At 40.9% G+C, this 20,066-nt stretch overlaps 1 protein-coding gene across 1 annotated transcript; it reads right to left on the bottom strand.

Moving 5' to 3' along the window:
• Positions 1-16,245: 16,245 nt before the first annotated feature.
• On the bottom strand, positions 16,246-17,177 carry LOC109260023 (olfactory receptor 51B4-like). The gene is given in 2 exon segments (XM_019438011.2): positions 16,246-16,931; positions 16,934-17,177. Coding segments are annotated over 2 exon segments (930 nt in total).
• Between the last annotated feature and the right edge of the window lie 2,889 nt (positions 17,178-20,066).

The raw sequence follows: 20,066 nt of genomic DNA, 5'->3' as shown, positions 1-20,066 counted from the left end.
TTCAAATCACAAATTAGCTACTTATTAGCTAAGTACCTTCAAGACCCACATGTTCTTACATTTTCTGTGCCTTTTAATTAAAGGATATTAATCCAATTCTGATATCCGTGTAAGGATAAACTAAGTTAATTCATGTCACAAACTTCAATTATATCTTAGTATACACTAAATACTCAAGAAATATTATTTATCACTAGCATGAATTATAATATGTTTAATAATATACAGTTTGCAGAACTCCTATATTGAATGAGATTATTTAAATACCCAAGAATGGCACCTGACATATAGAAAGATTTCAAGGAAGTGTTAATTCTCATTCTCTTTTCATTTTCCTCTAGTCTAAATGTTCTCCATTTCTTTCAGTGTCTCTCCTGTGGTTGCTGGTTCCTTAATCATCCCATTTCCTGCTCACCTTCTGGTCAGATTCTTAGCAAACCTCTAATGCTTCAGAATTACATGCTCCCAGTGAAGTAAAGTTGTTGTCAGCTGGTTTCCTATGTCCCTTGTGGCTTTGGGTGCTTAATCCCTTAAAGCTAAGCTCTGGACTTTGACTGTGGTATCTGGGAGGATGGTCTTATTGGGGAAGGGGTGAGCTTCTACTGCACAACATCTCAGGCCATTGCTAAAGAAAATATTGGGTCTTGAGGTCATCTCTACATCTTTAAGAGTGAGTGATGTTATTTTCTAGAACTTCTCCTTTGCTTTGAGACATCTGGTCCCTAGGGAACCCATCTCTGTTACTGGTCCAGACTGTGTGTATCTCTTGATCTTCATAATAACCTCTTAAGATAGATACAATTATTACCCTTATTGTATAGATGTCAAAACTGAGCTCGGAAGAGTCAAAGCATTTGTCCCTAGTTGGAACAATGTTTCCTAGTTGGAAAGATGGGGAATCTCATGTGGTAGTAGAAAACAAAATGCTGCCATGCTGTGCCTCCCTACCCTTTCCATGTTCGACTGTGAACTCACGGTCTATCTCCCCTGAGAGTCCTGGGCTCCACCCAGAGGCGCCAACCTGAGCTAGCCACCTATCTAAAACCACAGACCTGTAGCCCTTTTGGTCCCTGATAGCTGGCTGCTAGCCCTGCCCTCTCTGCGACCTCTGATAGACACATCTTGCACACCACCTCGCCAAGTCCCTATGGGGACCTGGAGTTTGCTGAGTCAAAGTTCACTGAATTCTAAACCCTAAGAGACTCCTGCTCCCAAAGTTATAGTCATTGACCTCTCCATCCTGCTCCTTCAGCCACAGGCCAGTTCCCTGCTTTCCCGGGGTCGTCTGTCCACAGAACGCTCCTCAGCAGCGTGGCAAAGCTCTTATGAGCAGTGGGTTGAGTTTGACTTGGGTCCAAGAACCAGCATTGCCCATTACATCTCTGATGTCAGGCAAAATGCCTTGACTCTTTTGAGCTTAGTCTTGACATCTAAAATCAGAAGTAATAATTGTATTACCTTAGACAGTTGATATGAGGATGGAAGGAAATATGACACACTGTCTGCAAAGCAGTTACTTCATCGATTAGACTTTAGAACATAAAGGGTCTCAATAAATAATAGTGGATTTTATCTTCCGCTAATCCTGCCTTTCTTCTCCCATGACTCTCCTACCTACTCTCCATCTCCTAACTCATCTCCATTCCCCTTCACGCTGTTAATTATAGTCATTCCTTTTATTACTTACAGTGTTTCCAGATATTTAGAGTGAGACTTGGGGATAAGCAATTAGCAAAAGAGGGATTTCTTGGAGAGCCATGCTCACCAAATGGATCGTCTTAGTAGGTTTGAGGGAGGGGAGGGAGAGTCAAGGTCAATGACAGGAGCTGAGGAAGGAATACCAAACAACTGGATTCAGGACCTCCTGGATGCTGAGACTATGAAATTGCTGATGAGCCCCTAGGTCCTGGGAGGGGGCCCTCAGGGGGGAACTCCTTGAGCTAACAGGGGCACAGACTGTGGAAAACAGTCTTTGGATGGAGGTGAGGAGATTCTGACAGGACAGAGTGAAGAGCAGGTCTCTGGAGGTCGGGCCTGGGGGCTTGCTCTCACATGAATGTACCTTGCTTAGGGTGGACACTAGTCTCTTTCCTCTTCATATGCTTTAGGGCTCCTGATTTTAGACCAGGCTTCACAAAGCCCTAAAGTCCCATCTGCCAGAGTCCTGAATGGGGAAGGAGCAGAGTGGTTTTCACTTCACTCAAAATTCCTTCTTGCTTTGCTTCTCCAGGTGCCTCAACACATACACTTGATCATTTGATTCATCTGATCATGAAGTATGGGGAGATTTTTCTTTCATGTGTGTTCATCACTGTATATATGACAGGGGAGTGGAGAATAAAATGTAATGGCATAGGCCTTTGCAGGGCTATGTGAGCGTAGGAATTCATCAAGACCAACCTTCTGCTTAGGGTGGGAATCCACTCTGAAACACCTCTTTCACATCCATACAGTCACAGATGAAACACTTTCTGCCATGGGGAAGAGCCCATGGCTTTTCCACTGAGCCCTTGTTCTTCTTAGATGATTTAATATCTCCGAAGCTCTTACCTAGATAAAAATCCTTTAATCTGATGTCACATAGTATAACTCAAATCTGTGTTCCAAAAGGTAATTTTTTCATACTGGAATGTTCATACATTTGTTAAGTTGGAGGCATAACAGTGAACCAGAGAGCCACAGTCCTTGAATTCACAAAGCCAATAATTTAACTGAAGACAATCACCGTAAACACCACTTCTCCACTAAGTCTATTCATCCCTGACCTCAGGGAAATAAGCTAAATGATATTCATGCCCCGTATCTACAATAGTGCCTGGCCTGTAAAGAAGCCTTTCGTTAATGTGTTTTTTTTTTTTTATCGTTCTATTGTTATAAATGAACTGATGTAAAGTGAAGAATAAAATGGTTTTTGGCTGTAGCAAGAATGATTATAGTTAGGGGCGCCTGGGTGGCTCAGTCGGTTCAGCGTCTGACTTCAGCTCAGGTCATGATCTCACAGTTCATGAGTTTGAGTCCTGCCTCGGGCTCTGTGCTGACAGCTCAGAGCCTGGAGCCTGCTTCGGATTCTGTGTCTCCCACTCTCTTTGCCCCTTCCCCTCATTCTCTCTCTCTCTCTCTGTCCCTCAAAATAAATAAAATAACACTTAAAAAAATAACAAACATTTGGAGTACTTAGCATATATAAGACACCACTTGGAACTCTTTGCATATATTTACCCAGTGTCACAACAATCTTAAGAAGATGTTAAAACCCCATCTTACATGGGGCACCTGGGTGGCTCAGTTGGTTAAACGTCCCACTCTTGATTTCGGTTCACGTCATGATCTCACAGTTTGTGAGTTCAAGCCCTGAGTCGGGCTCTGCACTGACAGTGTGCGGACTGCTTGGGATCCTCTCTCTCTCTGCCCCTCTCCTCTCTCTCTCTCTCTCTCTCTCAAAATAAATATATAAACGTATAAAAACCCATTTTACAGGAAGAGAACTGAGTCCCACAGCCAGTGCAAGGTGCTGAGTTGCCAGCCGCTCACAAATTCTGGCCCTGGAGTCTGTGCTCTCATCCTCTGCTCCCCACTGCCTAAGGCTTCCCTGCAGCAACGGGTCTGAATCTCTGAAATGAGGTTGTGGGGAAGGCTATGTAGGAAGGCTGTCGCGTTCTTTTGGGGAGATGTAGACCAACAGAAAGAAGAGGAGCCTCTGCTCTTGTTCATACAGGAGCCAGCACACACACACCCCTCGTACCCAGTGGGCCTGGTTAAAGAAGAGAATTTCACTGCTGAGTGAGAGGACCTGAGGCCGTCCTGCTAGGTGAACAGCATTGGGTTCAATAACATACCTGGTTGAGAAGTTAAAGGAGCTTGTGAATTTAATCAACAAAAATTCTGAGTTATGAGAAGGGTCATTACAGAGAAAACTGAAGTTCAGAGAAGGATGGAACTTTTCCACTGTGATTTAATTCATCATGGGTCTGCCCAGGCCAGGACTCAAAGCTCCTGACTTGCTGTACAGGGTGCTTGCATCTTTTGCTCATTCAGAGAGAAGGAATAAATGGAACCTAAAATATCCTAGGTGGTTTCCATGCGACAGCCAAGGCAGGGCGAGCTTCTGGTTGTTTCTTTAAAAACAAATATGTAATTGGGGCGCCTGGGTGGCTCAGTCAGTTAAGTGTCTGACTTCGGCTCAGGTCATGATCTCACGGTTTGTGGGTTCCAGCCCCGCGTCGGGCCTGGTGCTGACAGATCAGAGCCTGGAGCCTGCTTCAAATTCTGTATCTCCCTCTCTCTCTGCCCCTTCTCAGCTTACACTCTTTCTCTCTCTCTCTCTCTCTCAAAACTAAAATAAACGTTAATTTTTTTAAATAAAAATAAATATGTAATTTAAATACACAAATAAGCAAACTGTACTTAGAGACTGGGAGGGAGAGGCAGCTCCTTCTGGGTCCTGGTCCTACAGATAGGGCTATCAGAGCCTTGGCAGGCCCCCTCCCATGGCTGGGCGTTGGAGCCAGTCAGCCCGGCACAGGGGAGAACAAGCCATGTCATTCTGACCTGGATGCTGAGCGGAGGAAAGGACAAAGGGCTCATAGTCCATCAAGTCAGGCTAAGACTGTTCTCCCCTGAGCAAAGAAGCAACCCTCAGAGGTCTGTGTATACCCTGCATCCCCTTTTGTGTGCCTGAGCCCAAAGAGCCTTCTTGCTCTGAAGGTGATGGCAAGGTCATAGCACTGTATGCCATCCCATCCAAGCCTCAGGTCACCCCCACAGAGCCATCTCTCATGTCCACATGGCTGTGTTTGCCTGAAAGTCAGGACTCATGGAGAAATTTACACTTTCCATTTTTAACACTTTCTCTTGCTTCAATGGCTCATTTGGGGAAAATGTATATGTTGGTTTTTTTTCCCCATAAAGTGGTGATGGGTTTAATTTCACAACTTTGCTGTGTTTGTGTAAATTCACAATTGCTTTTAATTGTTTGTGTCTGGAAAATGACCTTATGGTGAATAAAAGAGAAAGCCACTATGAGTTCAGAAAATAAAAGCTATTATCTCTAAGCTTCAGCATTTTATCAATAAGAAAAAACATTATAAAACTAACAAAATATCATGATATATATTTGTGTATACACTCACACATACACATATATCATCTAGTCCTACACCTGACACATGGGTGAAAATCAAGGAAAGGCATTGCAGAGAATTTTTTTAAATTTATTCATTTATTTTGAGAGATATAGAGAACACAAGCAGGTGAGGGGCAGAGAGAAGGAGAGACAGAATTCCAAGCAGGTTCCACACCATCAGCACAGAGCCCAATGTGGGGTGTGAACACGCGAACTGTGAGATCATGACCTGAGCTGAGATCAAACTGAACACCTGAGCACCCACTGAACCACCCAGGTGCCCCAGCTTTGCTGAGTATTCTGATGAACAATTCCTGAGCCTGCCTGAGGGAGGTAGACAGTAGACAATACATAGGTAATGTTCCAAAAGAGTGACGAGTGTAGGGTTGGGATGGAGGTGAGAATTCAATTTTTTTTTATAATCAATTCTTTTTATAATCATAAACAGGGGCTTGGATCTTTCCAACAATGGGGACTGAGTTGAGAGAGCATAGTCAGAGGCCCTCTCATTCCTGGTTAGCTGTCCTCAGGTAGAAATCTCTGCAAAGAACTAGTGGTCCCAAAAGGACACCGCCTGGAGGTAAATATTGCCTCCAAATGAAAGTGCAGGCAAGTCCTCATCCTATTCCCCGAAGCTCTCAGAGAAGTGACCCTTGCCTACCTTCAGGGTTAGTGAAGACGTGAGAAGTCTGGGGCAGTGTCTCTTGGGGTTGTCATAATTTTCTCCTTTGTCTACCAGTGCAGCTCTCCTGTCTCTTTGCCAGTAGAAGTGGGTCTGCAAGGGTTGAGAAGCTGGGATCAGATTCAGGGAAAAGAGAAGACATTAGTGTCCATTCCCTATTAAAATGCTCCTGAAACTTTTTAGTCCACTCATCTAAGAAACATGAGTTGTGGGTCAGAAAATGATTTTTACCTCTTTTGGCTGCTTTTGACATCAGTATCTAACCTATGCACTGAGCGATTAAACAAAGCCAGTTATCTCACCTGGGACATGTGCATTTCAAACAGCGTGCACAAACAATCATGAAGGGAAGCATTTCCTTTATTCATCTATTGATCGATCGATCTATTCATTCATTCATTCATTCATTCATTCATAAATATAAGCTAAGAGGTTAGACTGTAGTAGTTTTTAAAAGCTCAGGTGTGTGTGTTTGTGTGTGTGTGTGTGCGAGAGAGAGAGAGAGAGAGAGAGAGAGAAAGAGAGACAGAGAGAGAGAGAGAGAGAGAGAGAGAGAGAGAGGAAGTAAAGTGGAAGTACAGTTCTGCCACTCCCTAAAGTCCCAAAACTAGCTTATAAATCTCTGTCAGCTGCTTCATTAATTTTGAGACTGTTGGGGGAGAGTAGACCCTGCCTTCCCTGTGTTTCAATATCCTCACAATAACCAGAGAATAATAATGTTTAAATATAAGAATAATGCCATGTGTAGGAGGGTGGTATTTAAAATGAGACTGTGGTATTTAAAATTAGACTGTGAGTTTAGTCTTTGGAAAATATATAGGACATTGGACAATTTCATTAACTTCTAGGAGTCTTGCGGTCTTGAGTGCAAAACTGAGATAGTAGAGTCTGCCTTCTAGTGTTTAAATTAGACTTCAATGATCTAATGCATCAATTGACTTACTATAGTGTGTAGCATAAACTAAGAGTCCTATAAATGTCACTTTAAAAAAAAAGTTTATTTTGAAAGATAGAGAGTGCACATGGGGGCAAGGGCAAAGGGAGAGGGAGGGGGGAAGAGAGACAGAGAGAAAGAGAAAGAGAGAGAGAGAGAGAGAGAGAGAGAGAGAGAGAATCCCAAGCAGGCTCTGTGCTGTGAGTGCAAAGCCCAGTGATGTGGGGCTTGATCTCATGACTGCAAGATCATGACCTGAGGTGAATTCAAAAGTTGGATCCTTCCAAGAAGCATAAAATACCTAGGAATAAATCTAACCAAAGATGTAAAAGATCTGTATGCTGAAAACTATAGAAAGCTTATGAAGGAAATTGAAGAAGATATAAAGAAATGGAAAGACATTCCATGCTCATGGATTGGAAGAATAAATATTGTCAAAATGTCAATACTACCCAAAGTTATCTACACATTCAATGCAATCCCAATCAAAATGGCACCAGCATTCTTCTCGAAACTAGAACAAGCAATCCTAAAATTCATATGGAACCACAAAAGGCCCCAAATAGCCAAAGTAATTTTGAAGAAGACCAAAGCAGCAGGCATCACAATCCCAGACTTTAGCCTCTACTACAAAGCTGTCATCATCAAGACAGCATGGTATTGGCACAAAAACAGACACATAGACCGATAGAATAGAATAGAAACCCCAGAACTAGACCCACAAACGTATGGCCAACTAATCTTTGACAAAGCAGGAAAGAACATCCAACAGAAAAAGACAGTCTCTTTAACAAATGGTGCTGGAAGAACTGGACAGCAACATGCAGAAGGTTGAAACTAGACCACTTTCTCACACCATTCACAAAAATAAACTCAAAATGGATAAAGGACCTGCATGTGAGACAGGAAACCATCAAAACCCTAGAGGAGAAAGCAGGAAAAGACCTTTCTGACCTCAGCTGTAGCAATTTCTTACTTGACACATCCCCAAAGACAAGGGAATTAAAAGAAAAATGAACTACTGGGACCTTATGAAGATAAAAAGCTTCTGCACAGCAAAGGAAACAACCAACAAAACTAAAAGGCAACCAACGGAATGGGAAAATATTTGTTTCTTTATCTCATGAAAAAGCTATTTCCATTACATTATTACTCTCTCTGCAATGCTAGGATAAAGACAGACTAATATCTAAAATCATTTTGAAAAACTGTGACATTTTGAGAATCCAAGCTGATTTTACTATCCTTTGCTTTATTATTTGGTATGGGGAATGAAGTGTTGACATTTTTCTCAGGAGATACAACTGGGGAAAAGGGGAAGTGGGAGGGGTACCCAGATGTCCTATCTCTGCAAGGTGGGGGCTCCCACCTTCAATCAAGAGACCGCTTCAATACTTTCTCAAGTGATGCTCCACTCATCTTGGCATATTCACTTCATGGGTGTCTCCTTCCCTCTAGTGGTCAAAGTAACAGGTGCAGCCTTTTCCACAGAGTTCTTCCAGATATGTTAGGGAATACGTTAGTACAAGAAAAACAATATTTTCATTGAAATTATCCCTTTTTTCTCATTGTGATTACCAGTGACGTTCTCAATATTCACAGTAATCACTCAGATTCTACGGCAAGTGTGGACCACCAGGCCTTGAGACATTAAATCCGAGAAGGTACACTTGTGCTCACTGGGGTATGCTGAAATGGCTTTCAAAGAGTGAACTTGAAAGTTTACCGATATTTTCCCCAGAGAGTGAAATGATTGGTTGCTTTTCCAGATCAGTGCATGGGAACAGATAATGGACAATGGGTCCCATATTACGATAAGCCACACTAGCATAAAGCCATACCAGTTATTAGTCCAGACAAAAGTGTAGGTGGAGTAGGTCATGTCAGGCTGGAGGCAAGAGGGATGAGAGAAATGGTGGGGGCAAAACATGAAAAGTCATTTGATGAGAATGATATAAAGACATACAGCACCCAACAACAAGTGGGGGTGATGCTGCTGACGACTCTGAATAAAGGCAGAGGCATAACACACATAGTAGGAGACAGCCACATGGCAGTCAGAGGACTGGACCATCAGTGGAGACAATTTCATAAAGACAATCTAAAGCGGAAGGATACTTGAACATAAGCTTAAAAGTTAAACTCTGAGGCATTGCAACACAGGCTCCCCATGACAGTGGGAAGGATGTAGGAAGGTAAAGACCATCTGAGCCAACATGGGGAGGAGCATGGTCTCATCAAGCAAGGGTTCTGTCCTGATGTTGGCCAGGACGGCAATGCTGCCCACAGGGACAGTGTGGAGATTACAGAAGGGATAGAGACCTGGGCGGGGAGGACTAGGGAGGCTGTGAGGATGAAGTAGAAGATTGTTGATGTTAGTCACCACAGGCATGCTGGCAGAGGCTATGTCATGTTAGCAGAGGCTAACATCTTTTGTCTTAAATCCACTTGGAAATCTGGGTTATAGCTAAAATGACAGATGCATAATGATGCAATAATGGATTTAGGAAACATTTGGTGATTCTTTACAATTCATGAAGGATGATCCATCTAGGAGAACTTGAGGAAATGGGCAAATATGGGAGAGTGAACTATGAAAATATTTATCATTTTTGGAGGTCTGGAACTGATGGTCATTTTATCTCAGCCCATGAAGTGAGAATTTGAAATGGCATGTAACAGAAACCAGAAGCAAGTAAATAAGCCACAAATACAAAGTTACATCAGAAATATGACTTGCCTCATTCATTTTAGGCAGTCTCTCATACAATTCAGGATTATTTATGGCTCACGTCACAGTCACATGTGAATTATCTGTTAGTTCTACTGGGTGCTCACCTCCAAGCAGGGGCACAGAAATGCAAGCTCTTTCCAGCATTTGGATTCACCATCCCAGAATCCTTTTTGCCACATGGAAGAATGGAGAGCATGATGAGAAGACACCCCTGGCTTGGCCAGGAATGTATTACCATCTTCACATTCCAAGACCAGCCATATGGCCAATAGCAAGGGCTGGTGGAAAAGACAGAGGAGCACATAGCTTCCAGTGATCTGTACTGTTTCCACCATTCCAGTCATGAGTGGACTCACACGTCCAAAAGCAATAGGAATATTGACGGTAAAATCAAAGGCATAAGAAAGCATGTATGTATTATGCATAAACAGGGAGGATTAAGACCTGGCGTGCCAAAAGATCACCAAACTCCATAATATTGGCTAAATCTAGCTTCTCTCACCTCAAAGTGGATCTTATTCCAGAACAAATAACTGAGGCTTTGAAAAATGTTTTGCAGGAATTATTATTTGTATAATAGTTAAGAGCACATATTCTGGAGCCTAAGAACCTGAGTTGAATTTTCCCCTCTGCTATTGACTAGCTCCTTGACCTTGGGACACTTTGTGTCTCTGTGCATCAGTCTCCTCATCTGTAGAAATGTGGTTACTACAGATCCTGACCCACAGAGTCATTGTGAATAGTGAATGAGTTAATGTAGGAGCAGTGCCTTGGGCATCCTGTCAGCCACAATAACTGTATTGTTACTACTGCAATCCGCAGTGTTAAGTAGTATTACCTTTGAGTTATTCTTGTGTGTATGTTGAAGAGATGGGATCTGAAGCAAGGACATGAAGATCACATGTGGATGGGGGTGGGAATCAAAGAATGAGATTATATCGTCAAGGGCTAAACATGGGTGTTTTGCTGAAAAGGGAGAGAGATTAGTCCCTTCTAGAGAGCAACATGGCAGAAATAACACTTTTGTTCCAGAGAAGCCACTTGTCCTATATGTATTCAGTGACCAGTAGCATGCCAGGGAGAGCTCTGACTCAGAGCTTGTGGGAACCAGGAGCCATGGACAGACGCACTGCTCTTCCGGTTCCCTCATCTGTGGACATGAGACAAACCTCTCTCCTTCCCACAAATACTAAAATATAGTTAGTCTAAAAGTGCTTAGAAGACTAGGTCCTCATTTTCATGGATAAGTACTCTATATAATGATCACTTTGGAAAGGGATGTGATTTTTATCAGGTAGATCATAACCATGGGCTATTTCCTAATAGAAGCAGCAAGAACAAAATTATAAATGGGAAATTTTCAGTAATGTATAGAGATTTTTGACCAGAGTATGATGTAAGCCTTTGTATCAAAAATATTTAGAGGTAAGTTAGGTGATGAATAATTTGAGAGTGTTAGAATTCATAAAAAATTTAGAGCTTTGTACAATCTTCTATATGGTGCCCAGATACGTAATATGGTAGTAACTTTTTTCCAGCTTCCACTGGGGCCTTCATAGTGGTGGGTAATATAAGACGTAACCTGTCCCATTATTGTGCAACTCTGATTGTTAAAAATGTCTTTCCTATACTGATCTAAAAGTTTACCTCCTTATAATCTAACACAACAGACTTTATTTTATATACAGAAACTCTGAATATAGAGATTTACTTTTTCCTCCCAACAGCACTTTCATACCCATACGTTATCTACTTATCTCAGTTTTCCTAAACATGTTTTTTTAATCCCTTTTAAATTTCTATTTGTGATTATAAGGTCTTTGTCATCCTTATTCTCTTTTCTTCTTTACATTCTTCTGTGTGTATAGATTCCTACCTCAATTCATATTTAACAACGGGCTAACAGCTGCATCTCAGCATGCAAAGTCAGATTTCAGTTAAAACACTTAACATCACTATTACTCATTAGGCATGAATATTACTTATTAAAATTGATTTGTTGCATTCATCTCTTCCATCATGAGAACATCATGAAGACATATGGAAAGGGAATTCCTGGCACATTTTCTACTTTAAGGTAACTTCATATCAGTTAGTTCTCTCTTGTCTGCTCCTCGCCATGTGCGCTGATCATCTTTTCTGTGATCTCAAAGCCTCCTGGTAAATATGCTGCATTTCCTTAGAGCTCATTTCCACATATATAAATTCTGTGTTTGTGTGTCTTTCTCCACACAGCTCTTTAAATTAAGGATTTAATTTAAAGAGACCACACAGCTCTTTAAATTAAGGATTATATTTGGGATGCCCAGGTGGCTCAGTGGGTTAAGTGTCCAATTCTTGATTTTGGCTCAGATCATGGCCTCAGGATAGTGGGGTTGAGCCCCGTTTCAAGCTCTGCTCTGAGCATGGATCCTCCTTGGGATTCTCTCTCTCCCTCTCTCTCTCTCTCTCTCTCTCTGCCCTCCCCTTCTCGCTCACTCTCTCTCTCTAAAAATAAATAAATAAAACATTTTTGAAAATTAAAAAATGAATAAATTAAGGATTATATTTTATTCACCTTTATTTCTCTCATACTCACTGTAAGACCTGGTACATATTAGGCACTTGATGATTTTTGGTGAATGGACAAATATCAAATGATTCCTCAGATATTTATTAGATATTTACTATGATACACACTTGTCATTGGGATTTAAGAAAGTAAAGAGATATCCAGGCATGGTGGGGAGGTATAGATACCGACCAAGTCAAAGTTGTAGCACCTGTAGGCACACTGAAGCACTTATAAGCAAACAGCCCACTTTCTTACACATATTATTCATAAATATAGCCCACTGACACACAAGAAGCATAATGTGGATTCTACATATACTCTTGTGAATGTACCTTTGCCAACCTTCTTCTCCTTTCTCTTAGGGTGACCCACCCTCATTCATCTCTCATGTGATAGCTTGAGTTCTCTACCCCTCTCCCAAGTCTTTAGCAGATATGCGAGTCCCATGTAAGGCATGACTGATGGACTGAATATTCTATTTGTTTTCATCTGATGAGAAAACATGAAGGATGGAAAACTTTTCCTTCACTTGGACCACCAACTCTGTTTGTATGGATATATCTGATTAAATTCCACATTGTGTGATTTTTGGATACTACACTCAACCTACATAGAGAATATGTCTATGTTTCAGTCTCTTCACTGGACAGTTAGGAGTTACAATGAAAAGTAACTCAAAGAATTCTCATAAGGAGCATGAAGCTCTCACGGCATCAAGTAGCAATAATAAGATCTGAATACATAATCGATTTTATTATCTTCTTTGTATTCCTTGCAGCATCCCAGTTCTACATCTAAGCTCTCAAGCCACTTTAGAAAAAATACCTGCATCTCCCACTTATAGTTATAGAGTTGAATCTTAATCTTAAATGTAGTACCTATTATTATCCCTACTATAACTCATTTTGCCAGTTTCGTTCCCTGGCCCATCTGCTAACAATACTTTTTGGATCCAGCTGTTCAGTAGTGATAGTATTTGATAATGATGCTAAGAGGATTGAGTGAACTATCAGAGGAGGGAGGGCCAATGAATGAAGGAAGGGGAATCAGCGAGAAGTCAGATAAAGGGACTGGTTGGGGAAGATGTCTCATGAGGGAACACTCACAACATGGACAGAGAATAAATAGAGAAAGGAGAATGACAGACATAATATGGAGATACCAAGGCATATGTGATTTCTATAGGTGCATGAGTAAGGGAGATGGCAAGATAGGGAGATCTGGCATTTAATCTTTAGATGTGGTAGAGTTTTATGTGAGCAAAATGTCTTAGGAATGGACATGAGAAAGGATGGTCAGAGTGGAACATAACTGGAGGCTAATACCAACAACTGAAAATTATTAGGAAATGCCAGGAGAAGAGCATCCAAGTAATGGAATATCCATATGAGAGCCACTACTCAACGGTTAAAGAAAAATGAACTGTTGATAACCACAACTTACATGAATCTCAAAGGCATTATGCTAAGTGAAAGAAACTAATCTCAAAAAGTTATACACACACTGTATGACTTCTGTTACATGACACTCTTGAAAAGACAAAACAGTGGTGATAGGAAACAGATTAGTGATTCTGGGTGGGATGTATAACTCTACAAGGTAGCGTGAGAAAGTGACTTTTAAGGTGTTCACAGTTTTGCATCCTCAACAGCTCAATTTTTCAGTCTGCTAATTAAGACACCAAAAGAAAAACAGGTCCAATAATACCTGTGTTTTAAAAATGGAGCAAATAAGACTGAAGTGAGGCCTGGAGAGAATCACGTGGCTACAGAGTGTGTCTAGAGACCTCCCCCTTCCACCCTCCCACACCTGTGTGCAGGGTCATGCCTGTGCCCACAAACCACCCATGAAGGAAGGGGAAAAGGACAAGACCCAGAAAAAGGAGATTTTAGAGGTTTAGTACAATGTTTGAAGATATCAGAGTGAAAAAATATTTTTCAGATTTCAGGCAAGAAAAAAGAGGTAAAGAAAGAAAACTACATCTTCATTACTATGTTAAATTAAGTGTCTAAAACCCTCACCTTTTATTCGTGAATCGAAATTGTTAAATAAGTGTTGAATTCTGTGTCCCTAAAGAGGATGTTTGAAAGCTGTGTGTTGCTTAGATTGCTTTGTCCCTTCATGAATATGCCACAAATTGATTCATGTAAAGCTCTTAGAATAACCCCTGAAACAGGGTATTTGCTGTGACTGACACACTGACGTCTGCAGTAGATTAAATACAGCAGCCCCAGCCACACCATGCAAATAAGACTGTTTATCGTTTTCTGAAGAGCTGCATTAAGAGTTTTGGAGGTTTACAAAAGGGCAGGCAGTCATCCTCAGGAAGCTCACAAGCCGATGGGGAAACAGAATTACTGCCCTTGCTGAATACTGAATGTCACCCCAATATTCTTTCAATAAATTCCCTTTAGTAACTTAAGAGAGTTGGGGTCAATTTCTGTAACTTGCAATTTTTGTTGCTTATAAAGAATTATAAACAGTACAGTAAGTGTAATGGTATTTTTCACATTGGATATCCTCTGGTTCTTCATTACTAAAAAATGCATCTCCAGATATACTGCATTTACGAAAAAGATGAGGAAAGTCTGAGTGGAGGCAATTGATACAGGCTTCTTCTAGTGAAAATGGCAGATGAGGTTTTTCCATGTTGAATGAAGTTCCTGGAATATTCTTAGAGTGCTTACTCCTCTCCCTGGATATGGCATCAGTATAGAAAGTTTCTTAGGTGAGGCAGACAGAATCTAGACTGCACTGATTATTTCCTAGGTTCCTGGTACATAAAGTTTAAATAAGAAAATAGTGTGTTGGGAGGAGATCCAACTAGAAGAACCAACTTAAGAAAACCCAGAAGCCTTCAGAATGTATAAATATTTAGGTCACAAGTATTATTATTATTATTTTAATCTTTGTAATGTTTATTTATTTTTGAAAAAGAGAGAGACAGAGACAGAGCGCAAGTGAGGGAGGGGCAGAGAGAAAGAGGGAGACATAAAATCCAAAGCAGGCTCCGGGCTCTGAGCTGTTAGCACAGAGCTGATGTGGGGCTCGAACTCACAAGCCATGAGATCACGACCTGATCCCAAGTCGGACGCTCAACCCACTGAGCCACCCAGGCACCCCTAGGTCACAAGCATTATTACCTATAACATAAACTACAGACAGTACATGATGGCTCACCAAAATGAACAGCATAAAACCTTACAAAATTTTGAGAAATTGAAAGAAAAAACTTCTCCATCAGTGCTACCATTACTTTTGCCAGGCTTTCAGACTTGATTATCAACAGGAAAAGTTCATGAAGTGAAAAAGCCCTGAGTTCTTTTAAGCAAAGGGAGATGGAAACAGGAGATTCTTAAATCTATACTCAATTTTTATAGAAGAAGAATATTAGTAAGTAAAGGATAAAGCCAAAAAGAAAAAAAAATAGTATGTTGGTGTTCAGCAGCCATGGGCAGAGAACACGGGGTGCTAGGGGATCTGGCTTCAGCTGGCTGATAGGATATTGGTTGTGATTAGACTTTTAATCTGTATCAGTTTCCATTCAATAATAAAATCCCCTGATATACTGAAGGAAACTGAGGGTTCAGGGGAAGCTTTCTAGAGTTCTGTACACTTGCTAGTTTTCCTTACCAAGATGTGTTTACTTTCAGAGCAACATGATTTCCAACAGAGTTAGATTCAAAACACAGAAATGGGGAAATGATATGTCACTCTAATTATCCTTTACATAACACACACAATGTACTATCAGCTGCACGTCTTCATTCGGATGAACTGTCTTTGATCCAGGATGTTTTTCCCCTCATCTGACATTTTCTGAAGTACTACTTATTCTCCCTTCACTTACAGGATCTGGAATGCCTCATCTCACCTGTTTCCTATAGCCCTTTCCCCCCCAAATTACCAGAATTTTCTCTTCAATATATATTATATCTTCTAATAAAATATTCTATACATTCTATTCCAATATACATTCTAATACATATATTATATATATTCCAATAAAACATTCTATACATATTCTAGTCTAAAATATATATTCTAATACAGGTGAGATATTAGAATATATATCTACTCAAGTCAACTTGTAGTTTTATATGATAAGTAAAATCTCATCTAACTCTGAAAAAAAGAGATGGAGTATAAAATCAAACTTCTCTTCCAATAATGGGAGATGAAAAAAATCCCAGAGATCTCAAGATTCTGAAATACAAGCTCAAGCCCTTCTGTGCACAGAAAATAGGCGAATGATACTTCTCTGAATTTGCTTGGTCTTGATGCTATATATAATGGGGTTCGTGAATGGAGGAAAGAGAAAGTAGACATAGCTCATGGTAATGTGGATCACACGTGGTGCATGTTTCCCAAACCTGTGGATGAAGGTCAGGCCAATCACAGTAATATAAAAGACCAGAACACAGCTAATATGGGAGACACAGGTGTTAAGGGCCTTAGCTCGCTCTTCTCCAGAGGCGATGCCCATAACTGTCTTCAAGATTAAAATACAAGAGAAGAGAATAATCTGAGCATCTAGGAAGAAAGTCAAAGCAACCAGAATAACTGGATATACATGATTAAATGTAATATCAGCACAAGCGAGTTTCATGACATCTTGGTGGAGGCAAAGGGCATGGGAAAGAACATGGGAACGGCAATATGGGAACCAATAGAGTGACACAATTGGGGGCACAATGGACACAAAGTCCCTCGTTGGTACTCCCAGTCCTATTTTCATCACCTGGGAATTGGTAAGAATGGAGTTACACCTCAGAGGGGTGCGGATGGCGATGAATCGGTCATAGGCCATGGCAAGCAAGACACCTGATTCCACAATGGACAGGGTGTGAATGAAGTAGGACTGAGTGAAACAGTCACCCTGGGAAATTTCCCTCTGGAAAATTGGACACCCAGGACTGTGGGCACTGTGGTTAGTGTCATCCCAAGGTCTGTACCTGCCAGCATAGCTAGGAAGTAGTACGTGGGCTCATGAAGACTGGAGTCATTCCAAATGAGAAAGAGAAGTGTGCCATTGACCAAAAGGATGGAGAGGTAGATGATAAAGAAGGGAATAGAGAACCAGTGCTGAATTGCCTCTGAGCCCAGGAAGCCAGTCAGCAAGAAGGGAGCAGCACTGTTTTTGGACCACATGGTAGGGTTTTCAAGTGAAGAACCTTCTCAGGAGTTATGACCTCTAAAAAGGCAGTATTCTTTCTTTCTCTCCATCTTTCTGTAGCACAACATCAGGCCATTTTTCACCTCAAACCTTACAAGTTTTTGTGGATTTTCTCAGCCTTAATTAATTCACAAGACCTTTGCCTAAAACAAGAAATAACAATAATGCTGATCGTATTAAGAACATTAACAATTTACTCTTCAGAATCCAATTTGTATTCCTTGCATTACACTTTTTACTCTGAGTCCCCCAGATCATTCCTTTGGGCTCTATTTTTCTTCTCTTTGTTTTTTCATTCCTCCTTATATTTCTTTAATGTAGACCCTTTATGTATTTATTTCCAGTTTGGGCCAGTTCAGATTTTTTTCTCTTGAAACCAACTATCTGTTTGGCTCACTGATTAATCACTGAGAAAAATAGTTAATCAATGGAAATGAGTCTATTGCCATGAAATGTTTGGGAAACATGGTCATCAATATCACCATCTCAAATGGACTGTGAACAAGATGACTCATGTAGGGGTCTAGAGAATCTGACCAAGTAGGCCCAAGTGGTAAACTCAGCCTAGAAGAGCAGAATTACTCAGCGGATGGCACTCAGGAAATTTTCAGTGCTGCCAAGGATCTGATGCCTGCAACAACCAGGGACAAACTTTAAAATAGGAAGAGACAGGAGCTGAGAATTCCCAAAGGAAGTGATAAGACAGGGTCCTGGAACAAAGGCCTCTTCAGAAACCAGAAGCCTAATACTTTTACTGAGCCACAGATTAAAATTAAAAGAAAAAAAAGCATGAGTATTGGAAAGGCAAAAGCAGTATCAGAAGGTAATGGTTGAATCCAACTTTACACAGCCAGTTCTAGGAGGAAGACAAGGGCTCTCAGAGGAAAGGGATGAGGACTATAATGCTGGTGAAGAAAATCAGATAGACTTGATATTTGTGAATCTAGAAAGCCATGTCTGGAAAAATTAAGAATGGGCTTCTATAGGGAACTTTGAAATATTTTTATAATTTATTTATAATTATACTCTTATCAAATCAAGTTAGATTTGTTTGCATAAAACCTAGAAATTCTGTGACCAGTTGATTACTATAATGATTAAAGAAGGGGCACCTGCGTGGCTCAGTCAGTTAAGCATCTGACTTAAGGCCCAGGTCATGATCTCACAGTTCATAAGTTCAGGCCCAGCTAACAGCACAGAGCCTGGTTCAGATCCTCTGTCCCCTTCTCTCTCTGCCCTGCTCACGCTCACTCTCTCTCTCTCAATCAATCAATCAATAAACGAACAAACATTTAAAAAAATGATTAAAGAGAACCACAAGAGAAACATAAGTTTCTCCCAAATCAATTGAATCAATATGTGTCCAGGATCTTTTTAAATATTGTTTTCTCTTATAAACATCATCACTGATAGCTCTAAAGAGGAATTGAGGAAGAATGAGGTGATAGTGATCTTTGGACTACCTCCATTTCACAAAAACCTATAAAAACGAGAACAGATTTTTTTTTTTTTAGAATTTGGCACATGGTGATATCTGTGACTGGGGCACCTGGGTGGCTCAGTCGGTTGTTGAGCATCTGACTTCGCGGTTCATGAGTTCGAGTCCCGCTTTGGGCTCTGTGCTGACAGCTCAGAGCCTGGAGCCTGCTTCACATTCTGTGTGTGTCTTTCTCTCTCTGCCCCTCCCTCACTCACACTCTGCCTCTCTCTCTCTCTCTGTCAAAAATAAATCAACATTAAAAAATAAAAAATAATATCTGTGATAATGAGCAGTGGATGGTGGAGGGAGATAAATAAAGAAAAGATGAATGTGCTGTGGAAGTGACCATCCCATCTGGGGGATACTGTCAGCGACAGAAAGGTTAATCTGGGCACCAAAGTGGCAGGTACTCTGTTAATGTGAATACTGATAAGATTGCTTAATAACTTGATCCACTGAACTATAACCGACGTGGGGCTCACTTTGCACTTATCTACCTCCACACAGGATGAGTGTGTATATCATTATAAATCATAATTCCTACCAGCCATATACCCTTAACCTTCCAGCACTGCCTTTCTAAATGGGGAGATAGAGACTGGATAAATGGTACAATTTATTATATGGTATAGGGACAAATGACCTCTTTGGACCAGCTGTCACCTAGAAAGTGGACCAGAGGGAGGAAGCAGGAGAAAATTCAAAGTTGTTTAAAATGTATGGTGTTGTAAAAGTCTGAGTTTGGATTTTGAGCGGGTTTTTGGAATTTGGGCTCAGCAGGCTTTAGGTTCCAAACCTGTGTGGTAATCCCTTTGTAAATGACTATTACAATTTACTAATATTTTTTATTAACCCAGTTTAGAAGTGTACCTTATTCATTATCTGTACTCCCTAGTGGCAGCCACAATGGCATTTAATTATGGCAAATTTCTCAGTGCCAGGAACCATCCACATCTCCCAAATATTTCAGGAGGAGAGCTGTCCAGTTAAAGGATTCTCTTGATATGCGCTACATGACATTAGTACCAGTGGTAACTTCAGTGGAAATTCTCATCACCATCAGGTGAGCCTACAAGCTCAATCAGGAATGCAGAGATGGCTGGGGTTCACTGTCTCCTCACCCCACTCTGAGGGTCTTCTTTGGATTGTTGCTCTGAAAGCAGCTAATCCTGAGTCCTCAGCAGTTTCCAAGGGTCACACAGATATATCACTCAGTGTCTGCAACTTGCCATACTGACAAGGGGCTGGGAACTGTTCCAGAAAACAACTATAAAGACCTTTTGAGAAGGGGAAGAAGAGAGCACATTAGGATCATATTGACAAAACAGGAAAATCTTCTCTTTTCTTCTGGATAATCTGCAAGCACCCCATACAACCAGTGTCT

Source organism: Panthera pardus, unplaced genomic scaffold, assembly GCF_024362965.1.
Source record: "Panthera pardus isolate Hobbes unplaced genomic scaffold, ASM2436296v1 HiC_scaffold_12, whole genome shotgun sequence".
Taxonomy (NCBI): Eukaryota; Metazoa; Chordata; class Mammalia; order Carnivora; family Felidae; genus Panthera; species Panthera pardus.
The sequence above is the reverse complement of the archived record's forward strand: the minus strand, read 5'-3'. Positions and strand labels throughout refer to the sequence as shown.